Here is a 26439-nt window from a genome sequence, read left to right on the forward strand (position 1 = left end):
TGAGTTTTCCATCAGTGATATCAGTGCTGGAGTTGCATCCTATGGAAGGGCTCCGTTTGTCCATTCCCAGAGTTTATAATTTTACTACTCAGAGAAAAATATGGAGAGAGAGAGAGAGAGAGAGAGAGAGAGAGAGAACTGCTAACTGGCCAAGACCCAACAAAACCTGTGCACGTTCAAGATCATGCATTTAAAGGCAACGCGGAGCATGTCACAGGGGCGTTTCGCATATGTTGGCTCTGGGTGTCTGTAGGGCTAAAGATGATTTATCTTCAGAAATGTTACCAAAGTCTTTTATATGCATGTCATATGTCTATATATAATATGCCATGTTAAATATTGGTTATTGCTGTATTAATTTTAGTAGCCGGTCTGCCTTTAATCATATTTATTTCAACTCTTCAATATCTGTACACTGTTTTATAAGAGGGAAACCTTAAAATGTAATTATTTTATTTATTCATTTATTTGAAAATACAATTTTGCACTGTGGTCTAGACTAGCCTTGAATTACTATGTAGCCAGATGGAGGCCAATTAATCCTCCTGCCTTGCCTCCTGGGAATTGGAATAATAGAAAGGGCAGGCGGGGGAGCACCCTCATAGAGGCAGGGGGAGGGAAGGGATAGGGGGCTTGTGGAGGGGAAACTGGGAAGGGGGATAACATTTGAAATGTAAATAAATAACCAATAAAAACATTCCACCATACCTGAATTATGGTAACTTATTAAATCCGTATTTGAGTCAGTATATAGCACTCAAAAAGAATAAAGACACAAGAATAGGAAAGGACACAAGAACTATCATAAAATATCTTACTTTATATTATAGTTCTGAAAATTAAATATAAACCTCCAACACTTAACACAAGCATTTTCCCTCTGAACTACACTGCTAGCTCCTTTTATTAGTTATATTTCAAGATAAAGTCTTCTAAGGCTATGAGGATCAGCCTTGAATCTCTTGAGTGAGCCAGACAGATCTTGAACTTGCGATTCCCTAGTCTCACCCTCTTGAGTAGTTGGAATTTCAGTCCTTGCACTAGCTCATTTTCATCTATTTTACAAGCATTGTTTTTCTCTAAAGAGGGTAACATGACCCTCTCTCTCAAGGCCTTCCCTAAAGATATTTTTTTCTGAAGATTTCTTCTGGTCTCTCCTTTATTGACTTTTATTTCAAGACCTTTTATGGCCTTCTCTGCTTTATGCTTGTCCAACACTCACTGCATAGGGTTGTTACTTCTTTATTCCAATGTCACAAATTAAAATGCAGGTTTCTTCCATAAGTTATTTTATTCAATTCATTATTTGACTCCAAGAATAGAGTAGTTTTCATGTCAAATTTGCAGATCATGTTATTTAATCCATGTTAAATAACTACATAAAAGTATCTTAATCTTGTAAGAATATTTTAAATAGTTATAAAATACATACTATGCATTTGTACATATCAAGACTATTTTAGATATGTTTCCGATAAGTCATCACTTTAACTTTACATTTTCATCTTATCTCATTACATATATGATGGTTACTTTTAAATGACATCTGGCTACAACTTAAAATAGTCTTAGAAAAATATCTCAATTGAGTACTTATCTAGATTAGGCTTCTTGTGAACACTCTGATTGTTTGTTTATTGACCCTAATTATTGTGGGCGGCACCATTCCCTAGAATGTTCTCAGAGATGTATAAAGTGAAGACAGCCAGCTGAGAGCAATGATGCAGGCAGGTAGCATAAATGCAGTCACGTCCTTAAGCCCTCAACTGTGGGCATAGTATGGAAACTCTTGCCTCCTTTGCTTCGCTCAAAGAGTGGATTGTAACTCGGATTTGTGAGCCAAATAAACCTGTCTCCCCTATGCTGCTTTTATTAAAAACAGGACACACTACCAAATTAACATCTATAATTTTCCATGGCCCCTTGACTCTTAAAATTTAACCTAGGACTAAAAAAGTTAACTAAAACTAGAAAACATTGTCAAGCAATATATTAAAACATTGGATTTAATGAAAATATATCAGAGTAAGAAAAGGCTGACATTTTATAGAAGACAGGATTGTAATTTGAACAGAATATGCATAGCTAGTCATTTCAAGATTGAAAAAGATACCTCCAAGACACAAAGTTATACGGAGTCACCTTTTTGTGAAGCATTACAATAGCAGTCACTATTGCTTTACTCCAGCAAAATCTAAGGTGAAGCACAGTGAGATCCAGTCAGGTTTGGGGAATATCATCAATCATAAATGAATACTGTAGAAATATCCTTTTCTTCCTAGAACTGATAAATTCTATGATAGCTGTGCAAAGTCACTTTGCATCCTCTAAGTAATTCTTTACATTTCAAATTCTGGGTCTTGTAACTCAAGAGTGACTCAATCCAGTGACCCAATAGTGACTCAGGGAAGGGACTACAATATTTATCCAATGTTTAACACAGCTCTCATATGGAGTAATAGAATTCTTCATGTTCAAAATTCTTGCATTTTGAAGAATTTTTAAAAAGAATAGCGTATAAATGATGGCTGTGGATACAGATAGTGAGGGTGGGTAGATTTTTAAAATACTGTACACTCTATTCCTCACTTCCTGTTAATTCCTGTGCCAAAAAAAATTATAATGCAGCCAAATTCCAGCATGACTGAGGGAGGGACTCAAAGGACAGCATCCCTTGCTGAATAACTATTGGCTATTGGTGGCTGCTAAGGGACAGAGTATCAGTTCTTTCATAAGGAGTGGAGCTCCTGCTTTGTTAGATTGATGCTTACCTTTGGGCACATAGGTAGCATTAACTGGCCTTGGTCAGTTATCTAAAATAAAGAAAACATAAACTTTGGATAAGGGCACTGTTCAGGCAGAGTCTCAGTGCAAAAACAAGTTGGAGGATTATAAGTTGATATGACCAAAATCCATGTACACATGTATAGAATTCTCACAGAATAAACAAAACATATTTTAAAATTATAAACTACACAAAACTTGTCCAGAAAACTCATAAGTATGGGATTCCATGTGGGTAACTAGAATTTATCCTGTTCCTTCATTCTCTTTTATCTCTTTGGTTAGCAAAGTATGTAGGATATTAGACTTTAGAATCAAACTAGCATGGTTGGTTGTAATTCATTTCCAGATTTATTACTAATTCAATGGATAGAAGTAAATAGAAGATGCCAGGTAACCAAGAGGAAGTGAATTATCACTGACATCACCATGCAGTATCACCATTTCTTTTAACTTGGGTCAAGTGAACTCAAGGAAGTGTGAGTATTTTCACCTTTCACAGGAAAGACAGCTAGTTCAGGCTCCATTTTCTACTTAGTTACACAGCTTATCTGACTGTGCAGCTCCCAGCTTCATAATTTTCTAAGAGGTAAACCCTGCCCAAATCATTTTGTAGATAAAGATGCCCATTTGAAATTACCAGCTTTGTATCCAGAAGCATGTTTCTAAGGGGATTCAGACAAGTCCCAGTCACTGATGAGATGAACTTCTTTCTTTCATCCACACTTTTCACATGAGAAAGAAGAGTTGCCATTCCAGAACTCACTAGCAGTTAACTCCATCACACCAGACAGTTCTTGACTGCTATTAAAGACTAGCTGCAAATTATCTTCAGTAGCAATATTTTCTTTCTTACTTTCTTTCTTTTTTTTTCAGAGCTGGGGACCGAACCCAGGGCCTTGTGCTTGCTAGGCAAGCACTCTACCACTGAGCTAAATCCCCAACCCCAGTAGCAATATTTTCAACTTTGTCCTTTCATGTCAATTTTTAAAAAAATCTAGTAATAGTGGTAGTAGTAGTAGTAGTAGTAGTAGTAGTAGTAGTGTAAATATACTGTGTAGTGTTTATGAGAAACAGATGTGTACACACACATGCAAACACAAAGAACGTGTATGTGTATGCATGTGAAAGAGAGAAGCAACACATGCCAAGGCATTTAGTTGGAGATTGGCAGATATCAGGAGTCATTTGCAAGTTGAAAAATCTACTATTTATCCCATGCATAGCATAACTCATATTTGGACAAATTCCCTGTGTTCATATATGATGAAGAGTATTGATAGACCAAATGTTAGGTTTCTGAAATGTCCCATCTATTCACTTTCTTGTAACATCCAGGTTTAACACGAGCGTGAGCAGCTCAGGTTTCAAGGACAACTCAGTATTGATAGTCAGTCTTCCCTGTGTTGCCTTAGTGAAGCATCAGCTCCAAGGACAAATAGGAATAAACCTGAAGGATGAAGGGTGATAGGTGAATTAATATTCAAAAGTGGAGTCTTCCAGAATAAGGCTCAATCCTCCTGGTTCTTTCTAACTAGCAGTGTTCTTTCTAATGCTGGACTAGGGTGATTCAAAATTAGCTTGAGCATGGAGGATAATGGGGAAAAAGATAATATTTGGATGGGGTCATATATTGAGGGCTAGGGGTTTTGCTAAACTAACTCAAAAGACATCCTGCTAGATTTGGATTTTTATGAGAAAATACACATTAGAAGGTTCAGAAATTCAACTAAAATATGGCAATGTAGAGAATTATTTGTCACGTGATCATAGCACTGCTGCTGGTTTCTTGACACTGTGAGGGATTTTTGTAAGGCAAGCATCATTTTATGACCTTTGACAAATAATAGCAAGTGTGTAGTAGGCGCTACTTAATAGTGGGTAAAATTTATGCATACTTTGGACTGTGAAGCTATAAATATTTGCAATATTTAACAGTGATAAGCAAAGATCTTCTCCAAGATTAACACGGGACATGAAATACTGCTAAGCAATTTTGATTACGAATCACTTGGTTTTGGTCTCTGTGTTCCTATCAGATTGATAAATGGTTAAATATACTGTACTGATCTTAGAGCTTTCTTTCCATAAAGAATATTGTTTCTTCATATTGCTTGTAAAACTTCAGCATAATTAGAAGCCATTCCAGAATTTAATATATGCTGGTTTTGATTCTGCTCGTTATGGTTTATAAGCTATGCTTACCCTGCCTATATGCAATCTAAAAATGAGTTGACATCATGCTTTTAATTATAGTAAATTAAGTTGTTTCATAATTTCTGTAGTATGATGCCTGTAATATTAATCAGACCAAATCATCACATTACATAAAGTTAATCATTAAAATGATTATCATTATTGCATGCTGTAGTGAACTATTTTTATATTACTCAGCTTCAACTACATATCTTTCCTAAATATGGAAGTGAAAATCAAAGCCCACATTTTTTTTTTAACTTTTCAAACACTTTCTGAAAAGAAGGTGACAAACTGACTTGTTGAACCTAATTCTTCAACAGTGAAAAATTGATGCTACCTACTATCATCTCCCCTGAGTAATTATTGGTGAATATAAGAATGAGAGAAGTCCCCATGTTTATTGTATGTCCTGTGCAAGAACAGCATGATTGCTTGAATATGAAATGTCCCACACTGACTCATGTGTTAAATGTTTGGTCCTTAGCAAGCATTTTCTATTTAAAGAGGTTTTGTGAACATTTGCAGATGAGTCTAGCCTAATGATATACACGACTGCGGTGAGGTCCTGGAGAATTTTTTTCTTCTGCCTTGGCCACTTTGTCTCTCAGTGTCTCTGTTTTGTTTTCTCTCTAACTCCTTCCTTCTAGTCTTCTTTTTGATCATAGTAAATTGAAAAGTTCTTCTATATCGGACCTACCAAACATGGATTGAACAAACCTAAAATGATGAGTTAAAATAAGACTTCCATCACATAAAACATTCTCTCAAGGTTTTTGAGTACAATGATGACAAAGCTAATAGTACAACATTGTTTAAAAAGTAAATAGGTGGTATGCCATGACAGCTATACTTGTATATCAGATTTCATACTTACTGATCATTAATGATCATTAACAGCTATGAAGAAGACCCAGTACTGTCATTCATGAACTATTTACCTTAGAATGCTGGCTTTTATGAACACCAAAAAGATATTAAGAATATACACATAGCTAAACAATTGGTTGATCACATCCATCCTATTGTGATGGTAACTCAGAACAGAGGAATTACTATTGTCTTTGTTTTATTTCCACTCAGTAAGGTAGGATTATGGCGCGTTAGTTTATCTTCTCTGCTTATTATTATCTGCTTATAATGGGAGGATTTTAAAGCCATTCACTAAAATCTACAACTAGCTGCTTTTATTTCTATTGCTTTGGATATCTTCCAGGCTGTTTTAATCATGTATCATTCATTCTTGAAAGAAATATTATGTCTGTTTTGAACAGAAATAGAATGGTGCCCCGTCTTGATGTTCTTGAATGTAACATACTTGCTGGCGTTCATCTGAAAGAATGCTTGTTTAAAATAATCCATCATTCAGTATTTGAATATAACTCTTTGACTTATAAGATAGAAATTTTAATAATATATTTTCTGTAATTAAAGAGTTTGTGTAGTAGTTTACTATTTGTTATGTAAATTTAAAAACTTTTATTTTTCTACTTGAGATAACCTATGCTTTGTTTCTTTATTCTATATTGTGAAACCTGCTTCGTCCCTATTTTAGCGTTTATCTAGGTTTTGTAAGTCTCTATTAATTTCTTTATGGGACTGGGCTCACAAACCTATTCCTTGGTTCCTGGCTTTTGTGGTATAATCAATTCTTCATTTATTTTGACAGGGAGTCTTGACTCTCTTCTTCTCTGAGGAAGTTCTCTATCACTCCAACCTTCTGATCTCTGGCTGTCATTTCCTGTTATGTTTGTATTGTCAAGTGTCAGTAACAGGAAGCAGCGTGATGCGAAGCAGAGGTAGACTAGAGTGAGGAAAGTCTCAAGTGAACTTGTGTTGTTGGCTTGAGTCAGCCGTGCCAAGGACTTCAGAGTCTCAGACACATGGGAAAATGGAAAGCCTTGCCCACAGGGTAGACCTAAAGGAAAATCTCAGTGCTTTCATGGGCCATCTGGAGATGCTGATGCCATATAGAGAAAATGTTTACCATAGCTCATCCACCTGGATATTTATGGAATGAGAACTGCGTCCCTATAGACTGTTCCTATTGAGATTAGCTACACGTGTGCCCTTGATGCACCTCGGTACCAAAAACCCTGCCTCCTTGATTCAGCTGAATGCAATAGTCCTGCCTCTCTATTCAATTGTGTATGATCAACACAGCAAACTTTTTAAATTTTACTGTTTCTAAGAATAATTCAGAGAGACCAGAATAAATTACTTAAGCATTTTTGGTGTGCCTGTGTACAACTCCTGAACATTTGACAATGTTCCTCACTGTCAGAAGCAGGCCCAAGTCCCTGGAATCATGCTGATGCAGTATGACTATTTCACACATTGAGTTGTGCACAAACGGGAAGATCATGCCAAAGTTGCTGTCAGCCAAATTAAAGTATTACCTATGTAAGCTCTGCCATGCTTAACATATGATGTCTCTAGTCTCCAAAGGGGGGAAATAAACATACATATTTATAGCATGGATGTAGAAGGATTATAACCTGAAGTGTTTCTAGAAAGAGGCAACCCAGTCACAAAAGAACACACATGGTATGTATGGTATCAGTGAGTACTGATAAGTGGATTTTACCCAAGATACAATCCACAGACCATTTCAAGCTCAAGAAGAGGGAATCCCAAATGTGGATGCTTTAGTCCTTCTTAGAAGGGGGAGCAAAATATTCATGGGAGGTAGAGGGTGGGAAGGACTTGGGAGGAAGAGAGGAGGAATATATGGAAAAGGGGGGACAGGATCAGGTATGGGAGTAGACAGAGATGATATACAAAGAGTCAGAAATTTGAACAGAGGTGTGTAGCAGTGGGGTATGGGGAACTGGGGGTAGCCACCAGCAAGTCACACAGATGTCAGGAAAGCAAGAGGCTCCCAAGACCCAACATGGATGAGATTAGCTGAAATAACCAACAAAGGGGAGGGAGAACCTGTAGAGATCATGTCCAGTGGTTAGGCAAGGCCCCCTATTGGTGGATGAGGCCAACCACTCATTTCCAAATTTTTAACTCAGGCTCCTGTATAAAGGAAATATGGGGACAAAGTGTGGAGCAGAGACTGAAGGAAAAGCCATCCAGAGACTGCCCCACCTGGGGATCCATCCCATGTACAGACACCAAACCCAGACATAATTGTGAATGCTAAGAAGAGCTTGCTGACAGGAGCCTGTTATAGCTGTCTTATGAGAGTCTCTCCCAGAGCCTGACAAATACAGAGGCAGAGGCTCATAGCCAACCATTGGATTGAGCCCTGGGACACAAATGGAGAAGCTAGAGAAAGATCTTAAGATGCTGAAGGGGTTTGCAATCCCATAGGAAGAACAACAATATCAGCCAACCAGACCCCACAGAGCTCCCAGGCACTAAACCACCAACCAAATAGTACACATGGAGGGACCCATGGATCCAGCTACATATGTAGCAGAGGATGACATTCTTTGGCATCAATAGGAGGAGAGACTCTTGGACCCGTGAAGGCTCATTCCCCAGTGTAGGGGAATGCCAGGGCCATGAGATGGGAGTGGGTGGGTGGAAGGGGAAGCACCCTCATAGAAGCTGGGGGAGGGAGATGGGATGGGGGATTGTGGAGAGGAAACTGGGAAAGGGGATAATATTTGAAATGTAAATACATAAAATATCCGAAAAATAAGTTGGAAAAATAAAGTAAAAAGAACAAAAATAAAATAATTGCATAGGCATATTTACCTATCCTGGAGGTGCAAACTAACAGGAAGAAAAGATTGGTTTGAAGCAATGTTCTGTAATAACTAACATATAGTTGTCATAAGCTATATTCAGTGGAAAGATGAAATGTTATAGGTAAAGTATTGAAAAGAATACCTGATACCATCATTTATCATCATCAAGCATACCTGATAACAATTGAAATTAGGCTTGCAAGATCGCTTGGCAGATAAAGACATGTGATACCAAACTTGATGCACAGAATTAGATCCTCAGGACTCACATGGTGGAAAGAGCACAGTAACTCAGCTTTCTTTGGACCTCCACATGCACATGCATATGCATGACATAGCACATGTGTACGCACCCACAATACACACTCACACAAAATAAAATGAATGAAAATGTAATTTTAAATGTGAAAGGATCCCCATATGTGATATTCCTAAACCATTAAAAGGATATTTTACCTGATAGGTAAGTTCACATGTCCATCATCTCTCTCATAGTCCTAGTATTTTCTTATTTCTTAACACAGCAAGTCCAATGACAATTTCAATATCTTTCTGCTCAAGCAACATGAAGACTTTCCTGATAAATACATATGGTCAGAAGATATTTTCTTGGCTTCTATTGACAAGTCTCCCCTTGTATATAAGTGGCATAATAGTAAATAATTGTATTTATTAGCAAAATCACTGCTGAATGAGGTGTGATTTATGGGCACCATCCCATAGTCTAACCACACATCTACAGATTTGAGACAGTAAGTCAGAATACTCTGGTTGAAGTATTCATAGTGCTATTCCTCTGGACACAGTAAAGCAGAGGTCAAGGGAGATAAACATCTGCAGCAAATTGTCAATACTGTCATATTAGAAATGATGGAGTAGGATATCAACTCACAGATGAGAGCCCATGAGCGAGCACAGAAAGCATGTTGTCATGTGAAAGCGAAATTCCTATTTCTTGGTCTGGTCTTGAAATAAAACAGACATGCTCACGCTCTAATGTACACTTTTAGCTTCTACAAATTTGTTTTATTTCATTTGGGTGTTGGTTGCCTTACACTGAACTCCCTTGTCCTGGTATCACATCTCATTGTGAGGAAATAACACCTGGAAATCTTCCCACCTTTCTGGGTTGAGCTGTAACCCAGAGGATGATGGCAGAACCTGACTGGGGAAGCTGCCTATGACAGCAACTATGGACCAGTCACACTGAGACACAAAGGGGGTTCATCCTGAGATAAAGCTTAAAAGAATTCACTTGGACGTTTCTGATTTTTTATTTCTTTCCCCTGTTTACAAAGAATATGATCAGAGAGGTGGAGTTTCCATGATCTTGGTTTCCTCACATGCTGAGTGAGACACAATGCATACCTTGGAATGTATAGATCAATTTGGAAATGAGAACATGATATAGTTTTAGAAGGAATGAGAGTATAGTTTATTTGTGTGCAGTCTTAACATGTATTTTGGGTTCTCTGGGTCATCCATGAGAGAATGATGCTAAGGAAAATCTTAAGGTTTTGTTTTTGTTTGTTTGTATGTTTGTAAGTTTTCTAGAAATATCGAATCTTCTTTCCACATTTAGCAGCAACTTTGCTAGCTACCCTAAGAGACTGTGTATAAAAATAGGTGCAAACTGTCAATAGACCAGTGATATTGGAAAGGACAAAGCATGTTCTAAGTTAATCCACCAGACGTACTCTGCGATACGAGTAGCACATTTCTGTATTTTATTAAGGCCTTTCCCAGAAGGTAGGGCCAGTATAAATAACCATGCTGCATTGACTTATTCAACCCATGAACATTTGGCAATGCCATTTGCTTGAGCATGTCAGTATGATTAAAAGTATCACCCCTCTTTCTTGAACTGCCATAATGTAGCCTGGGCTACATTATGCAAGTGCCAAACAGGGAAACAAAAACTATATCCTACATAGAAAGATTTTATAATTTGGATCATTTAAGAGATGCTTTGCCTGACAGAAATTATTCATCAATCAGTAAAGTTCCCACCAAGAGCCCACCTGGCTTCCACAGGGAGGTAAACGTTCTCTGCAGTGGTACTGTACACTTTCTACTATTTTGTTTTCTGTAAGACACTCAACACGAGGGTTGGGGATTTAGCTCAGTGGTAGAGCGCTTGCCTAGGAAGCGCAAGGCCTTGGGTTCGGTCCCCAGCTCTGAAAAAAAGACACTCAACACGAGTTCTTATCATATTGACAAAGGCCAGGGTATCGTCTGAAACAAAGGATAGAAGCTAACAAGATAAGGAATATGAACCTATTTTGTGAATGGGCCACTTATATAAGCATAAATTACACAATTCCCCTTTAGTGATAGGATGGATTACAGATGAGAAGGGGATTACCAAGAGGTCTGTGCTGGTGTCTCTGATTTTTCATTGATGATCCTCATGGCTGTGCTGTTATAAAAGGAAGAATGAATTATTTTCTCCCAGTTTCTTCAAGCTTCTCTAGCTTTCTTTTCCTTTCTCCTATTCTAGTCATTTGCTGCCACAGATTAGCTCATCCATCTTACTGAGGTTTCTCTCAATGACATGCAGCTAGTTAGTAAAAATATTTATGTTCAGCATAATTACAAAGAGAACTTATTCTGCAAAAGGAAGGGTGTGAGGAACACGGATTACCACACGTGAGCATGTCACCAACTATAGACCATTTAATAAATACGATTTGAGAAAAGCCTTTGCTTTATTTGTCATGCTGGAAACTGAACCCAGGGCCTCATACCTGCTGTCTAAGGACCCTACCACAGAGCAGTTTCCACAGCGGGAACTTCTAGTTTCTTCGTTGTATTTCAAAATCGATACAACTCCCCACCCCCTACCCCCACCCCAACAAGCAGATAGTGCCTGAAATTCATCTATGGTGGAAAACCAAAACCCAAGTACTTCACATAATTTTAAAACAGTGTAACCACTTACCATGTAAAATCGAGTTGAAAATCAACTACTACGTGGGATAGTCAACATTTCTCAAGTTTTATTTATTTCTTTTATTTCAGATGGAGCTTGCTAAGGAAGAGAAATGTGAATTTTTGCCTTTCCTTTCCCCACGGAAGGTTATAGTCAAAGATGGAAAGATTGTAGGAATGCAGTTTGTTCGAACTGAGCAGGATGAAACCGGAAACTGGGTCGAAGATGAAGAGCAGATAGTGCGTTTGAAGGCTGATGTGGTTATTAGCGCCTTTGGATCTGTCTTGGATGATCCCAAAGGTAAGACACACGCGTGGGGAGCATGTGTGACATGATGGGTGTTGTTTTATGACTCTAATACCCTAGCTTTCATCCATTTTTCCATCTCAATGTTAATGTCTCTTTGCTTGCGTGTACTGCAAACGGCTTATAAATCTACCAAATGTATGGAGTTAATTTAATATGGTAAGAATTGGAAAGAATGTGATTTTTTTATTTTAAGCTAACATCCAAAATGCATGTTCTATGTTATAATATTTGCCTTGTTTGCTATAAAAGAAGGGCCTTTCTTCATTTAGATTAGAATAAAAAGATATGGCTGAAAATCAGAACAGTCGATCTTAAATGATGCAGAACAATTAAGATTCATTGAAAAGCAGAAACTTAGAGTCTGTATTTATTACACACCGCATGACCAACCATCTCCCTGAACATGGGACATCAACATTATCCCTTAGAAGTTCAAACTCCTGTCATTTCACCTGACTGGCCTAAGTGCATATGCTAAGGAATCAAATGCCTAGATATACCATGGGAGAGGTAATGTTCTATATAACACTTCAACCTCCTAGTCGTCAACTGAAAGACTGCCTTGGGTTACAGTCCTCCCACTCCAGTATCATTGGAAATGAAAGCTAAAATACCAAGGCACCTTCATTTTGCAAATCTTTACCTTTCAATTCACACCGTTGAGACGACAATTATCACTTTTATTTTCTGAAAGGGAAATGAAAGGGCTTTCTGCTGTTCAGACATCCACTATGAACAATAATAACACAAAATCCAAACCTGACACTACTGCCTATGATGCCTACTGTATCCCAGTGAAAATTATACATGTGTCTGAAAGAAGAGAAGAGGCGGCCATGCAAATGCACATTTCTAAGCAACAGAAGATAGGTAAAAATTCAGCAGTCTTCAAGGCATTTTTTCTGCAGGACATGCAACATCTTGGTATTTAGGAACATCCAGATGTTTAATGTCATCAAGATAAATGTTTTCAAATGGCTGGATGATAGTCTAAATTTGTCACTTTCCATCCAGATGTGTGTATGTACAAGTGTAGACACTGTTGACAGTTGGCTTTGTATATTCACTAAGTGAGTTTATAAAGGAACCAGGAAAAATGTGTAGATTATGCTCACTTATCTAGTATATGCTGTCCTCTGCAAAACAGTAAGATGCCAATGATGTTTACATAGCAATTCCTCTTAAAATTCATGTATCGGAATAATTTATTCATGTTCAAATAATTTTTATTTGAATTTTTCCTTTTTTATTTGGATAGTTTATTTATATTTCAAATGTTTTCCTCTTCCCCCTTTCCAATCCACCCTCCTCCTTCCCTCTGCTTCCATGAAGATGCTCCCACTCTTACCCACACACTCTCACCTTAACACCCTGGCTTTACCCTACACTTTGGAAACAAGCCTTCATAGAACCAAGGACTTCTATTGATGCCAGACAATGCCATCCTCTGCTACAAATGTAGCTGGAGCCACGTCTCCCCCCCCCCTCCATGCATACTTTTTTGTTGGTGACTTAGTTCCTGGAAGCTCGGGCGGTCTGGTTGGTTGATATTGTTGTTCCTACTTTGGGGTTGCAAACCCCTTCAACTCCTTCAGTCCTTTCTCTTAACTCCTCCACTGGGGTCTCCATGCTCAGTCTGATGGTTAGCTGTAACCATCATCTGTATCATAAGGCTCTGACAGAGCCTTTCAGGGGACAGATATATCAGGCTCCTGTCACCAAGCACTTCTTGGCATCAGCAGTAGTGACTGGGTTTGGTGACTGCATATGGGATGGATCCCCAGGTGGGGCAGTCTCTAGATGGCCTTTTCTTTAGTCTCTGGTCCACTCTTTGTCCCTATATTTTCTCACATGAGTATTTTGTTCCCCCTTCTAAGAAAGAATGAAGCATCCACATTTTGGTCTTCCTTCTTCTTGAGCTTCATATGGCCTGTAAATTGTATATTTGACATTCCGAACTTTTAGGCTAATATCGCCTTATCAGTGAGTGCATACTAAGTGTGTTCTTTTGTGACTGGGTTGTCTCACTCTGGATGATATTTTCCAGTTCCATCCATTTGCCAAAAAATTTCATGAAGTCATTGTTTTTGATAACTGAGTAGTACTCCATTGTGTAAATGTACCACATTTTTTGTATCCATTCCTCTGTTGAAGGGCATCTGGGTTCTTTCCAGCTTCTGGCTATTATAAATAAGGCTCTATGAACATAGTAGAGCATGTGTCCTTGTATGTTGGAGCATCTTTTGGGTATATGCCCAGGAGTGGTGTAGCTGGGTCCTCAGGTGGCACTATGTCCAATTTTCTGAGGAATCTCCAGATGAATGTCCAGAATAGTTGTACCAGCTTGCAATGTTCAAGTAATTTATAGTTGACAACTGGCAGCCTAATATTTTTAAGAGTATTATTTTCTATTCAAGATAGAATATGTTGTGACTTACATCACAGCAAATAGATATTTTTAAATTTGGATTTTTTAAGGTATAGTTGTGTGTGTGTGTGTGTGTGTGTGTGTACATGTGTGTATTATTTTCTTAGTGGGTTTGTTTGTTGTTGTTCTTGTTGTTGCTGCTGCTGCTGATAATGATGATGGTGATGGTGATGATGATGGTGATGATGGTGGTGATCGTGGTGATGTTGATGGTGGTGATGATGGTGATGATGATGGTGATGGTGGTGATGATGATGGTGGTGATGATGGTGATGATGATGATAGTGGTGATGGTGATGGTGATGGTGATAGTGGTGATGATGATGGTGGTGATGATGGTGATGGTGATGATGATGATAGTGGTGATGGTGATGATGGTGATCATGGTGGTGGTGGTGATGATGATGGTGGTGATGATGATGATGGTGGTGATGATGATGGTGATGGTGGTGATGATGGTGGTGGTGATGGTGATGATGGTGATGTTACTGTTGCTGTTAGTGATGGTGTGTTTAACTTGGAGTCCTTCAGGCTCACACTCATGAATGCCAAGATTTCAGGCAAGCACTGCTAGACCAAGTTTTTTTTAATAAGTATGCCTGCATTTATGTACATGCACCTTAAGACTCAGAGATCCAATTTATGTACCTCATTTTGAGTTTATGAAGTAGAAGAATAATTTGACATGTTTAATTTTAGAATTTCGAGCATTTGTCAGAACCTGTGCATTTTGTTCCCTTTGTCTGTTTCTTGCAATATTTCACATGGATTTTTCTTTCCCCCATGGCCATTAGAGAAGCTAAGGAAAGCATGCTGCTTTACTGGGGTGTATTTTCCTTATCCTGATATGACACAGAATATAATGTTTATAAATCATATAGGATATGATCTATCCTGTATTGTTCTAAGGTGTCTCAGTCTTTACATGGACAAAGTGTTAGTTTCCAAGTGAGTCGCATCTAGAACAACTTTGCTGTTCAACAACATCCTGTCCTCATTCCTGGTATGAGTGGGCAGTGTAAGAGTAGAAGTTTCCAGATTATTTGTATCTTATTTACAGAATTGAAATAAATATATATATATATTCATATATATATGAAAGTTCTTAAGGGTTCTGATAGTTGTTTGTGCTTCCATTTATAAGATATAAGAAGGGGAGGAAAAGTGGGTCCTTAGGGGCATAGCATAGCTTGTTTTCTGTTTTGATTGATTGGCTAAGATTCTGTAAGTTTTATTCTCTACTGAGATATTCTTTACTATAATTCATTTGATTCTAATAATATATACATTGAATATGCATAAGGTAATAAACAGAGGCATCTCCTAAAAGTTCACACTGAGGATATTTACCCTACTACATATGCACCCAAACCCAGTCCTGGCCATAATTGTCAGTTTTAGTTCCTGGATAGGTTCTAGAACATGCTTGAATGGAAATGAAGCATCACCATAGGATTTCCAAACAGTAGACCATCAGTCTATTGTTTAAAGTTGGATAGACAGTTAAGCTCAATGCTGGTTGCTAGATGCTTGTGTGCACATAGTTTAAGCATCTGAGAATTCTAAGTTGCCAACTGCATTGTTAGGAGTATATCCATGCTCCAAGCCATGTAAAGCCATGGCTGGCTAAGCTAGTCAGAGTGTTTGTCTCTTTAATATTCACTGTTTTCAATACCATTTAACAGTCATGAAAAACACTTTCAGCTTGATAAGAAAAATGGATTTTATTAGGATTTGATCAGGAAGAGTATTAGAACTCTTATAATAATAAAGTTAAGGTCAGAAAACTTTCCCACATACATATTCTTAATATACTGAAATCAATTTACTAAAAGAAAGGTGTGCGTTTGGAGAAGAAAATGATTCCCTTTTTCTACCTCAAAGCTTGTTCCATTCCAATTTGGAGTATGACTCTCATAGGATTATCATGTATGTGATACACATTTTAATGCATTCATCGGTAACTGTTCCTCCAAATGTTAGGTTATCCTGTCACTCTTCCTTCCTTCTTCTTTCGGCATTTATTTTGCATAGACTCAGTAAGTAGCATGCAAACACAGGAACACTCGTTCACACCTTGTTTAGCTCTCTCCATTTGACAATGTTAAATATTTCTGTTTGAAATGCTCTTCTCCAAGTCACTTAACCTTCCTAAGGTTCATCTCTTCATCTATCAAAACAACAACAATACCAAGTGTAATAAAACCTTCTCTACCTACCTTGCAGGAGGACTGTCAGAAAGATAATGAAATAATAAGAAAGTGCTTTGCAAACAAAACTATAAACAGACTGTTACCGTTTATGTCATTCTGAGTCCCCAGTCCCCGTGTTTTTCTCTTGGTTATTTGTAAGCCTGTCACTGGCTTCCTCCTCCTTCTTGTTGTTATCTTATTGCACTTTCCAAGGCCCAGGGATTGCAAGTTAATTGAATAGACAGCACTCTCTAAAGGAAAAATATTAGTGAATAATTAAGAACAACTCTTCAATATGCTTAGCCATTAAAGAAATGCAAATTGTAACTGTATTGAAATTCTTTCACAACCAAGTCAAAATAGCTACCATCAAGAAAACATAAAACAGCAGATGCTGGCTAGAATATAAGGAAAGAAGAACCCTCTAGACTGCTCCTGCAAATGTAAACTGGTAGAGTCACTATGGAAACCAACATGGAAGTTTCTGAGAAACTAAAACTACCACAGCATCCAACTAGCCCATTCTAGGGTATGTGTCAGCAAAGGTCTGTGTCAGAGAACCCTAGATAGATGTGCATTGCTATGACGATCCTAATGGCTACATCTGAAACGAACTTATTTGTTTACAGTAGATGAATGTGCACACACACACACACACGCACACGCACGCACACACACACACACGCAGAGAGAGACACACGCACGCACACGTGCACACACACACACACACAGAGACACACACACGCACGCACACGTGCACACACACACACACACAGAGACACACACACGCACGCACACGTGCACACACACGCACGCACCCGTGCACACACACGCACGCACTCACGCACACATGCACACGTGCACACACACACACACACACACACAGAGAGACACACACGCACGCACACACGCACACGTGCACACACACACACACAGAGAGACACACACACGCACGCACACGTGCACACACACGCACGCACCCGTGCACACACACGCACGCACTCACGCACACATGCACACGTGCACACACACACACACACACACAGAGACACACACGCACGCACACACGCACACGTGCACACACACACACACAGAGAGACACACACACACACGCACACACACACACACACAGAGAGACACACACGCACGCACACGTGCACACACACACACGCACACACACACATACACACACACACACACACGCACGCACACACACACAGACGTGCACACACACACACACACACACACACAGAGACACACACACGCACGCACACGTGCACACACACGCACGCACACGTGCACACACACGCACGCACTCACGCACACAAAAGTTAGAATTACAACGTCTCAAATTTAAGTACATTTGTATTTATATTTCAGACACACCCCCATCAACCAACCTGGCAATTGTGAGGCGTTCAAGTTTTCCGTGGATTTTAATCTATAGACAGAACCCTTTACCAAGGTCATATTTCATTTTTCCACTGTGGCACTAAAGTCAGCCTTATCCTCACATTTTCAGAAAGCAGGAAGACACATTTCTATAGTTCTCTGGATATACTTTACAAGGAGATCACTGTGGCATGGGCCATGACCTCTGTACCTTTTCCTCTGTTGCCAGCTGTCAACACCCATACCCTCATTCATCATAAATGTCCACTCGTAAGAGATATGTATACACTGCTCTTCCTGTTCATACAATAGTAATACTAATTCCGATGACAATTCCAAGGAGCTATTTTGTTTCTTGAAATTACAATTATAGATGTACTAGTATCCTACATATACGCACAAATATACCTGTGCATCTGTCTTGAACCAACCACCAGGGATATATTTTATTAAAACCCTTTTTTTGAGAATCAAGTTAATTTGTCTTATTTTCCTGAGAAAAGGTAAGCAATACTTTTATTCTCTGACAATAAGTTATCTTTTCATGTTGGCATAAATTATTGCACTCATTATAATTCAATGATTATTAGAGTAGTTAGACCCTGTCTAGTGTGTTAGCTCAAACATGCGCTCCAGACCCAGACTGCTCATGGAAACTGACTCCATCTCTTCTTGCTTCCTCTTAAAAAGATTCTTTGAACTTCCTGGACCTTTGTGTAAGGAAGATGAATTGGTATCTACAGCCTATTATCACTTTATAAAATAAATGAAATAATATCTCTGAAACATCTATATACAGAGTTATAGTATCTCATAAAATTAGATATGATTTTTACTGTACAAAAAATAATACTTTAATGATTAAATCAGGTTTTATTACACCTTTATTATAAACTTTGCCCAGACACAAAAGCATTTAAATATCAGTGTCATCAGTATCTTAGAGCCTCTGTCAACCTTCCATAAAGCAGATGCTTTTAGATTTATGATTTTTAAAATGAGAAATATTTAATATATTTTGTTGGTTTTATCATGGAAAAATTGATTGCATGATTTTAGTGGTCTATAACATTTTAAGACATTTTATTTTCAAATAGGAAGTTGCCTCTGAGTACTGGAACAAATTTTCTTTATGTAAATTCTTAGATGCACAAATATCCATTTTGTATTTTCAAAACTTAGGTATTTGAAGAACAAAGCATTTTAAGTCACTTTGGTTTTTTCCAACTGAAAACGATTGTATTAGTTTACATAATCTATGGGGAATGCTTGTTTTTGAGATGGAACAGAGAAGCACTTCCGAGGGTATCAAACTCCTGAAAAGTATGAGGTGATGTTAGTTTAAAGATGCAAACTTGGAAAGGAAGGTAGCACAAAATGTGGCGAGAGTCGTATCTAGTTAGCACAGCTCAGGGAGCAGGGGCTTGGATCCCCTGCACAGAGGGATGCAACCAGAAAAGCTGACCTCCGAGGGAAGGAGTTTATACAGAGCATCAAGGTCTACGGTCTCTGCTCATCTCAGCAGGAACTAGAGATAACAAGCACAATGCCCAGATCTTTCTGAATCTTTAATGCAGCCCTTAGAAACCAACTCCCTTGATGGCATTAATTGCAATTAGTTGCATATTGGAGTGTTTTGTGGGGGAGGGAGAAGGAAGGTTTTTAAATCACTCATCGATCTATTAGAAGGCCCTCAGAAAGGTCTTTGAAGCCTTGTGAGGAAAGTCAAGCTTTCTGTGGATACCAGCTTCAAGTGTGGTGTCGATTCTCACTCTTCCTCAATCAGAAAAGGTGCAGGTCATGGCTTAACTGTATTTATTCTGACAGTCAGAACGAGAAATTGACGGGCAAGAAATGATGGGCCTGAGATCTTAGCAAAGAGTAGACTCTGTAGTTGGTTGGTTTTTTAAAAATCTCTTTCTCTCTCTCTGTCTCTCTGTCTCTCTGTCTCTCTGTCTCTCTGTCTCTCTCTCTCTCTCTCTCTCTCTCTCTCTCTCTCTCTCTCTCTCTGTTTTTAGTTGGGAGGAATTCTAGAGTGTTATTTTCATGTGAGCTCAAGATGGGTCAGAAACCCAACAACCATAGTTTTAGTTATTCATATTTTAAATGATTTGAAATTAGTGTTTGTCCTATTTTACAGCATATTAAAACAGAATTTATTGAATAATTCACCAACTGAAGTGGAATGCTACAATTTTTCATACCACCATATTTGCTGTCCGTTGGTGTTTTTATTATTATATTTGGTGTTCCAAATGCCAGAAATTGATGGCAGCACTGATAGGAAGTTTATTTGTCTTTCAAGTCCTTTTGACTTCCATGTTGCTCAAGTATCTTCTCCCTTACGAGAGGCTGAAGAATGACGAGGGATGAAGAAACAAGTTGAGAAGCTATCATCTTTAGTCAAATTCGCTATATTGTATTTATCTTATAAAACTTCCAAAAAAGGACACATATCTCTGGGTTTTCTTGGTGGGTAGGAAAGTGTTTTTAGCTATTGCAAAACCTTAGAGAAGCTGACTTCTCAGTGACTAATATAGGTAAGAGAACTGGCAATAGATGTGAGAAGCAAATTTGTCAGAACAGCCGAGATACTGGATATATCATCTTAGAATCACTTGTCTTGATGTTTTCCCATTTGTATTTTCAAGAGGACTGAAAGGGATCTCAGTGATGGTGACCTTTGGTTCTGTTGTGCCAGGTGATGGTCTGCTTCGTACGTTCTGACAGCCTGCTATCTCAGACTTTGGGCTAGGTGATTCTGGGGAGAAAGTGGGAAAGGCATGTGCACACTGTACTTTGAGGAATGCAGTTTAAGATGAGAGACCGCCCACTTAGAATCGATGGATTTGGAAGTGGAGAGTCCCAAGGAAGCACAGAGCAGACGGTGAGGGCACAAGAAAAGTTTTCAGAGGAAGTGTGTTAAAAGTTGAGCCTGAATGATGTATAAAAGTTTCCAGGTGGAAGGGAGGGAAGCCACGAGAAGCTTACACAACGTGTTTAACACCACCCTGTTTGATTAAGTAGTCATTTCAGAGTCATTTTCAAAAGCTGTTTGAAAAGTACGCCTTTAGAGAGTTTCAGCAGCCTACTCACATCATCTTATCTTTATAAACAAAGGTATATTTTTTCACTTACATTAGAACTTTATTATTTTATGGTTTTTACCATACAGTCTACTATTAATCTTGCAATATACAATTTTTGAAGGACTACCGGAAGCCCATCCATCCATTCACTAGGACTTTTCAGGCATGACTAAAGGGGAATCTAGCAACCTATTGATAGAAATTACCAGAGACATATGCTCCAAATATAATCAAGTCTAGAGTGGCTTCTACAAATGAACAGACATTTCCCTGTTACAAGGACTATCACATACAAAAACATGGGCTGGCAAGATACATTGTTTTGGTCAGGCAAAGGGAAAACGTCAGCCAGCTGAAACAGATGCAATGGTTATATAAGGGCAGGAAGTGCACAGGGATGACTGGAAATTTGTCTACAAATTCCTGTTGAGTCAAAAGAATGCTAAGTCAAAGCATACTAAGCTGGGGCTTTTGTTTGTTTGCTCTTTTTATTCTATTTTAACCAACCAGGTGATAAATGTATTGAAAATACTATTTTTATATAATGGAGATAACTTTTACCTTAAACAACATAGATGCTGCTGCTAGATACCAGTTCTGTCTTCTATCTGATTGCATTTTAAACTATATTGTTTTTTGAAAACAGGAGTTAGAAGTCAGGGGTAACCTTTAGTTGGTGATTCATGTATGCACACAGTCTTGTGTGTGTGTGTGTGTGTGTGTGTGTGTGTGTGTGTATCTATTTTCATAGAAACTTCCTGCTGTGTGAGATATAATTATTTACTCAACCTCAGGTTATGAAGTTATGATAAAACAAGCTAGAAGGAAGTTGCCATAGTACTGTGAAGGGAAATCTGTGCATACAGGCCAGCTCCCAAGCATCCTGGACAGAACTCACAAGTGTAGTAGGTGGAGTCTTACTTAGGCAATAATAATGCGTTGTAATTGATTTTTTTACTCCATTCAACAGCTGAGAAGAGGGATGGAGCCTAAGAAAACAAAGAATGGCTGAAAAGAAGCTTTTAGGATTTTTATAATAATTACATATAATTCATCTTCTGTCCATCTATTTGAGACAACTCCTTACTATGCAATCCATGGTCACACCAAACTTTCTTATGTATGCTTGTGTCACTGTGGCTTTGGTTGTGGTTCCTCAGATGCCATCCAGCACATTTTCTTTTGTAAGATGGGATGTATTCCTCGCCAGGAACTCACCAAGTAGGCAAGTTTGGTTTGACAGTGAGCCCTAGAGGTCACCTGTCTCTACCACCCCAGTGCTGGAATTATAGGCATGTACTGCCAAGAGTTATTATTTATTTTTGGTTCTGTTTGTTGCTGTTGTTTTAAGATTCACTTTAGTTTTTAAATAATTCTTTGAGTTAGTATTTTTTCATAGAACACATTTTGATCATATTCTTTTTACCCTTAAAACTCTTCCAGATTCCTATTTCCCTCCCAATTTTCTGCTGTATTTGGGGGTGTTGTTGTTGTTGTTATCATTGTTGTTGTTTTCTATCAAAGTCAATTCGTATTTCCTTAATTGTCTTGGATGTGTGGTCTTCTGATACAGCACAGTTGACTTATCAAAGGTTATGCTTCTAATGAAAGCTGATCCTTCCTCTCTCAGCAGCTAAATATTGGATTTAAGGCAGGAGTGACTCCTCGTGTTCAGCTCCCCTTTCCGTGCTGATATTTGGTCCAGGTTAGGCTCGCACAGGTCTTATCCTTCATGTAGTTGCCATGCTCTGTCCAGAAACTGTTTTCTTGCATCCATCTACCACCAATGGCTATTACACATGCTTCTCACCTTCCATGGATAGATCTCATGTTCTCGTGCTTACAAGGAAAACCCTTTATGGATAGGGCTATCTTCCTAGTCCTTGGCCGTCAATATTAACGCCTTCTTCTTCAGCCTCTAGAGTACTCCACCACATCCGGCCTCATTTGCTTGTCTTTGTGCTGCCATATCTTATTTCTTTTTTTTCTTTTTTTTATTTTTTTTTATTATTATTTTTTTTATTAACTTGAGTATTTCTTATATACATTTCGAGTGTTATTCCCTTTCCCGGTTTCCGGGCAAACATCCCCCTCCCCCCTCCCCTTCCTTATGGGTGTCCCCCTCCCAACCCTCCCCCCATTGACGCCCTTCCCCCAACAGTCTAGTTCACTGGGGGTTCAGTCTTAGCAGGACCCAGGGCTTCCCCTTCCACTAGTGCTCTTACTAGGATATTCATTGCTACCTATGGGGTCAGAGTCCAGGGTCAGTCCATGTATAGTATTTAGGTAGTGGCTTAGTCCCTGGAAGCTCTGGTTGCTTGACATTGTTGTACTTTTGGGGTCTCGAGCCCCTTCAAGCTCTTCCAGTTCTTTCTCTGATTCCTTCAACGGGGGACCTATTCTCAGTTCAGTGGTTTGCTGCTGGCATTCGTCTCTGTATTTGCTGTATTCTGGCTGTGTCTCTCAGGAGCGATCTACATCCGGCTCCTGTCGGTCTGCACTTCTTTGCTTCATCCATCTTGTCCAACTGGGTGGCTGTATATGTATGGGCCACCTGTGGGGCAGGCTCTGAATGGGTGTTCCTTCAGTCTCTGTTTTAATCTTTGCCTCTCCCTTCCCAGCCAAGGGTATTCTTTTTCCTCATTTAAAGAAGGAGTGAAGCATTCACATTTTGATCATCCGTCTTGAGTTTCGTTTGTTCTAGGGATCTAGGGTAATTCAAGCATTTGGGCTAATAGCCACTTATCAATGAGTGCATACCATGTATGTCTTTCTGTGATTGGGTTAGCTCACTCAGGATGATATTTTCCAGTTCCAACCATTTGCCTACGAATTTCATAAAGTCGTTGTTTTTGATAGCTGAGTAATATTCCATTGTGTAGATGTACCACATTTTCTGTATCCATTCCTCTGTTGAAGGGCATCTGGGTTTTTTCCATTTTCTGGCTATTATAAATAAGGCTGCGATGAACATAGTGGAGCACGTGTCTCTTTTATATGTTGAGGCATCTTTGGGTATATGCCCAAGAGAGGTATAGCTGGATCAATGTCCAATTTTCTGAGGAACCTCCAGACTGATTTCCAGAATGGTTGTACCAGTCTGCAATCCCACCAACAATGGAGGAGTGTTCCTCTTTCTCCACATCCTCGCCAGCATCTGCTGTCACCTGAGTTTTTGATCTTAGCCATTCTCACTGGTGTGAGGTGAAATCTCAGGGTTGTTTTGATTTGCATTTCCCTTATGACTAAAGATGTTGAACATTTCTTTAGGTGTTTCTCAGCCATTCGGCATTCCTCAGCTGTGAATTCTTTGTTTAGCTCTGAACCCCATTTTTTAATAGGGTTATTTGTTTCCCTGCGGTCTAACTTCTTGAGTTCTTTGTATATTTTGGATATAAGGCCTCTATCTGTTGTAGGATTGGTAAAGATCTTTTCCCAATCTGTTGGTTGCCGTTTTGTCCTAACCACAGTGTCCTTTGCCTTACAGAAGCTTTGCAGTTTTATGAGATCCCATTTGTCGATTCTTGATCTTAGAGCATAAGCCATTGGTGTTTTGTGCAGGAAATTTTTTCCAGTGCCCATGTGTTCCAGATGCTTCCCTAGTTTTTCTTCTATTAGTTTGAGTGTGTCTGGTTTGATGTGGAGTTCCTTGATCCACTTGGACTTAAGCTTTGTAGAGGGTGATAAGCATGGATCGATCTGCATTCTTCTACATGTTGACCTCCAGTTGAACCAGCACCATTTGCTGAAAATGCTATCTTTTTTCCATTGGATGGTTTTGGCTCCTTTGTCAAAAATCAAGTGACCATAGGTGTGTGGGTTCATTTCTGGATCTTCAATTCTATTCCATTGGTCTATCTGTCTGTCTCTGTACCAATACCATGCAGTTTTTATCACTATTGCTCTGTAATACTGCTTGAGTTCAGGGATAGTGATTCCCCCTGAAGTCCTTTCATTGTTGAGGATAGCTTTAGCTATCCTGGGTTTTTTGTTATTCCAGATGAATTTGCAAATTGTTCTGTCTAACTCTTTGAAGAACTGGATTGGTATTTTGATGGGGATTGCATTGAATCTGTAGATTGCTTTTGGTAAAATGGCCATTTTTACTAAATTAATCCTGCCAATCCATGAGCATGGGAGATCTTTCCATCTTCTGAGGTCTTCTTCAATTTCTTTCCTCAGTGTCTTGAAGTTCTTATTGTACAGATCTTTTACTTGCTTGGTTAAAGTCACACCGAGGTACTTTATATTATTTGGGTCTATTATGAAGGGTGTCGTTTCCCTAATTTCTTTCTCGGCTTGTTTCTCTTTTGTATAGAGGAAGGCAACTGATTTATTTGAGTTAATTTTATACCCAGCCACTTTGCTGAAGTTGTTTATCAGCTTTAGTAGTTCTCTGGTGGAACTTTTGGGATCACTTAAATATACTATCATGTCATCTGCAAATAGTGATATTTTGACCTCTTCTTTTCCGATCTGTATCCACTTGATCTCCTTTTGTTGTCTGATTGCTCTGGCTAGAACTTCAAGAACTATATTGAATTAGTAGGGAGAGAGTGGGCAGCCTTGTCTAGTCACTGATTTTAGTGGGATTGCTTCAACTTTCTCTCCATTTAGTTTAATGTTAGCAACTGGTTTGCTGTATATGGCTTTTACTATGTTTAGGTATGGGCCTTGAATTCCTATTCTTTCCAGGACTTTTATCATGAAGGGGTGTTGAATTTTGTCAAATGCTTTCTCAGCATCTAATGAAATGATCATGTGGTTCTGTTCTTTCAGTTTGTTTATATAATGGATCACGTTGATGGTTTTCCGTATATTAAACCATCCCTGCATGCCTGGGATGAAGCCTACTTGATCATGGTGGATGATTGTTTTGATGTGCTCTTGAATTCGGTTTGCCAGAATTTTATTGAGTATTTTTGCATCGATATTCATAATGGAAATTGGTCTGAAGTTCTCTTTCTTTGTTGTGTCTTTGTGTGGTTTAGGTATAAGAGTAATTGTGGCTTCGTAGAAGGAATTCGGTAGTGCTCCATCTGTTTCAATTTTGTGGAATAGTTTGGATAATATTGGTATGAGGTCTTCTATGAAGGTTTGATAGAATTGTGCACTGAACCCGTCTGGACCTGGGCTCTTTTTGGTTGGGAGACCTTTAATGACTGCTTCTATTTCCTTAGGAGTTATGGGGTTGTTTAACTGGTTTATCTGTTCCTGATTTAACTTCGATACCTGGTATCTGTCTAGGAAATTGTCCATTTCCTGAAGATTTTCAAGTTTTGTTGAATATAGGTTTTTATAGTAAGATCTGATGATTTTTTGAATTTCCTCTGAATCTGTAGTTATGTCTCCCTTTTCATTTCTGATTTTGTTAATTTGGACGCACTCTCTGTGTCCTCTCGTTAGTCTGGCT

At 38.7% G+C, this 26439-nt stretch overlaps 1 protein-coding gene across 1 annotated transcript in view; it reads left to right on the top strand.

Moving 5' to 3' along the window:
• Dpyd (dihydropyrimidine dehydrogenase) overlaps positions 1–26439 on the top strand; it is an 864105-nt gene that overhangs the window by 337261 nt on the left and 500405 nt on the right. The window contains 1 exon segment of the mRNA NM_031027.2: positions 11706–11916. Coding sequence (NP_112289.2) covers positions 11706–11916 — 211 coding nt within the window.

Source organism: Rattus norvegicus, chromosome 2, assembly GCF_021556685.1.
Source record: "Rattus norvegicus strain SHRSP/BbbUtx chromosome 2, alternate assembly SHRSP_T2T, whole genome shotgun sequence".
In the NCBI taxonomy this organism is placed as follows: Eukaryota; Metazoa; Chordata; class Mammalia; order Rodentia; family Muridae; genus Rattus; species Rattus norvegicus.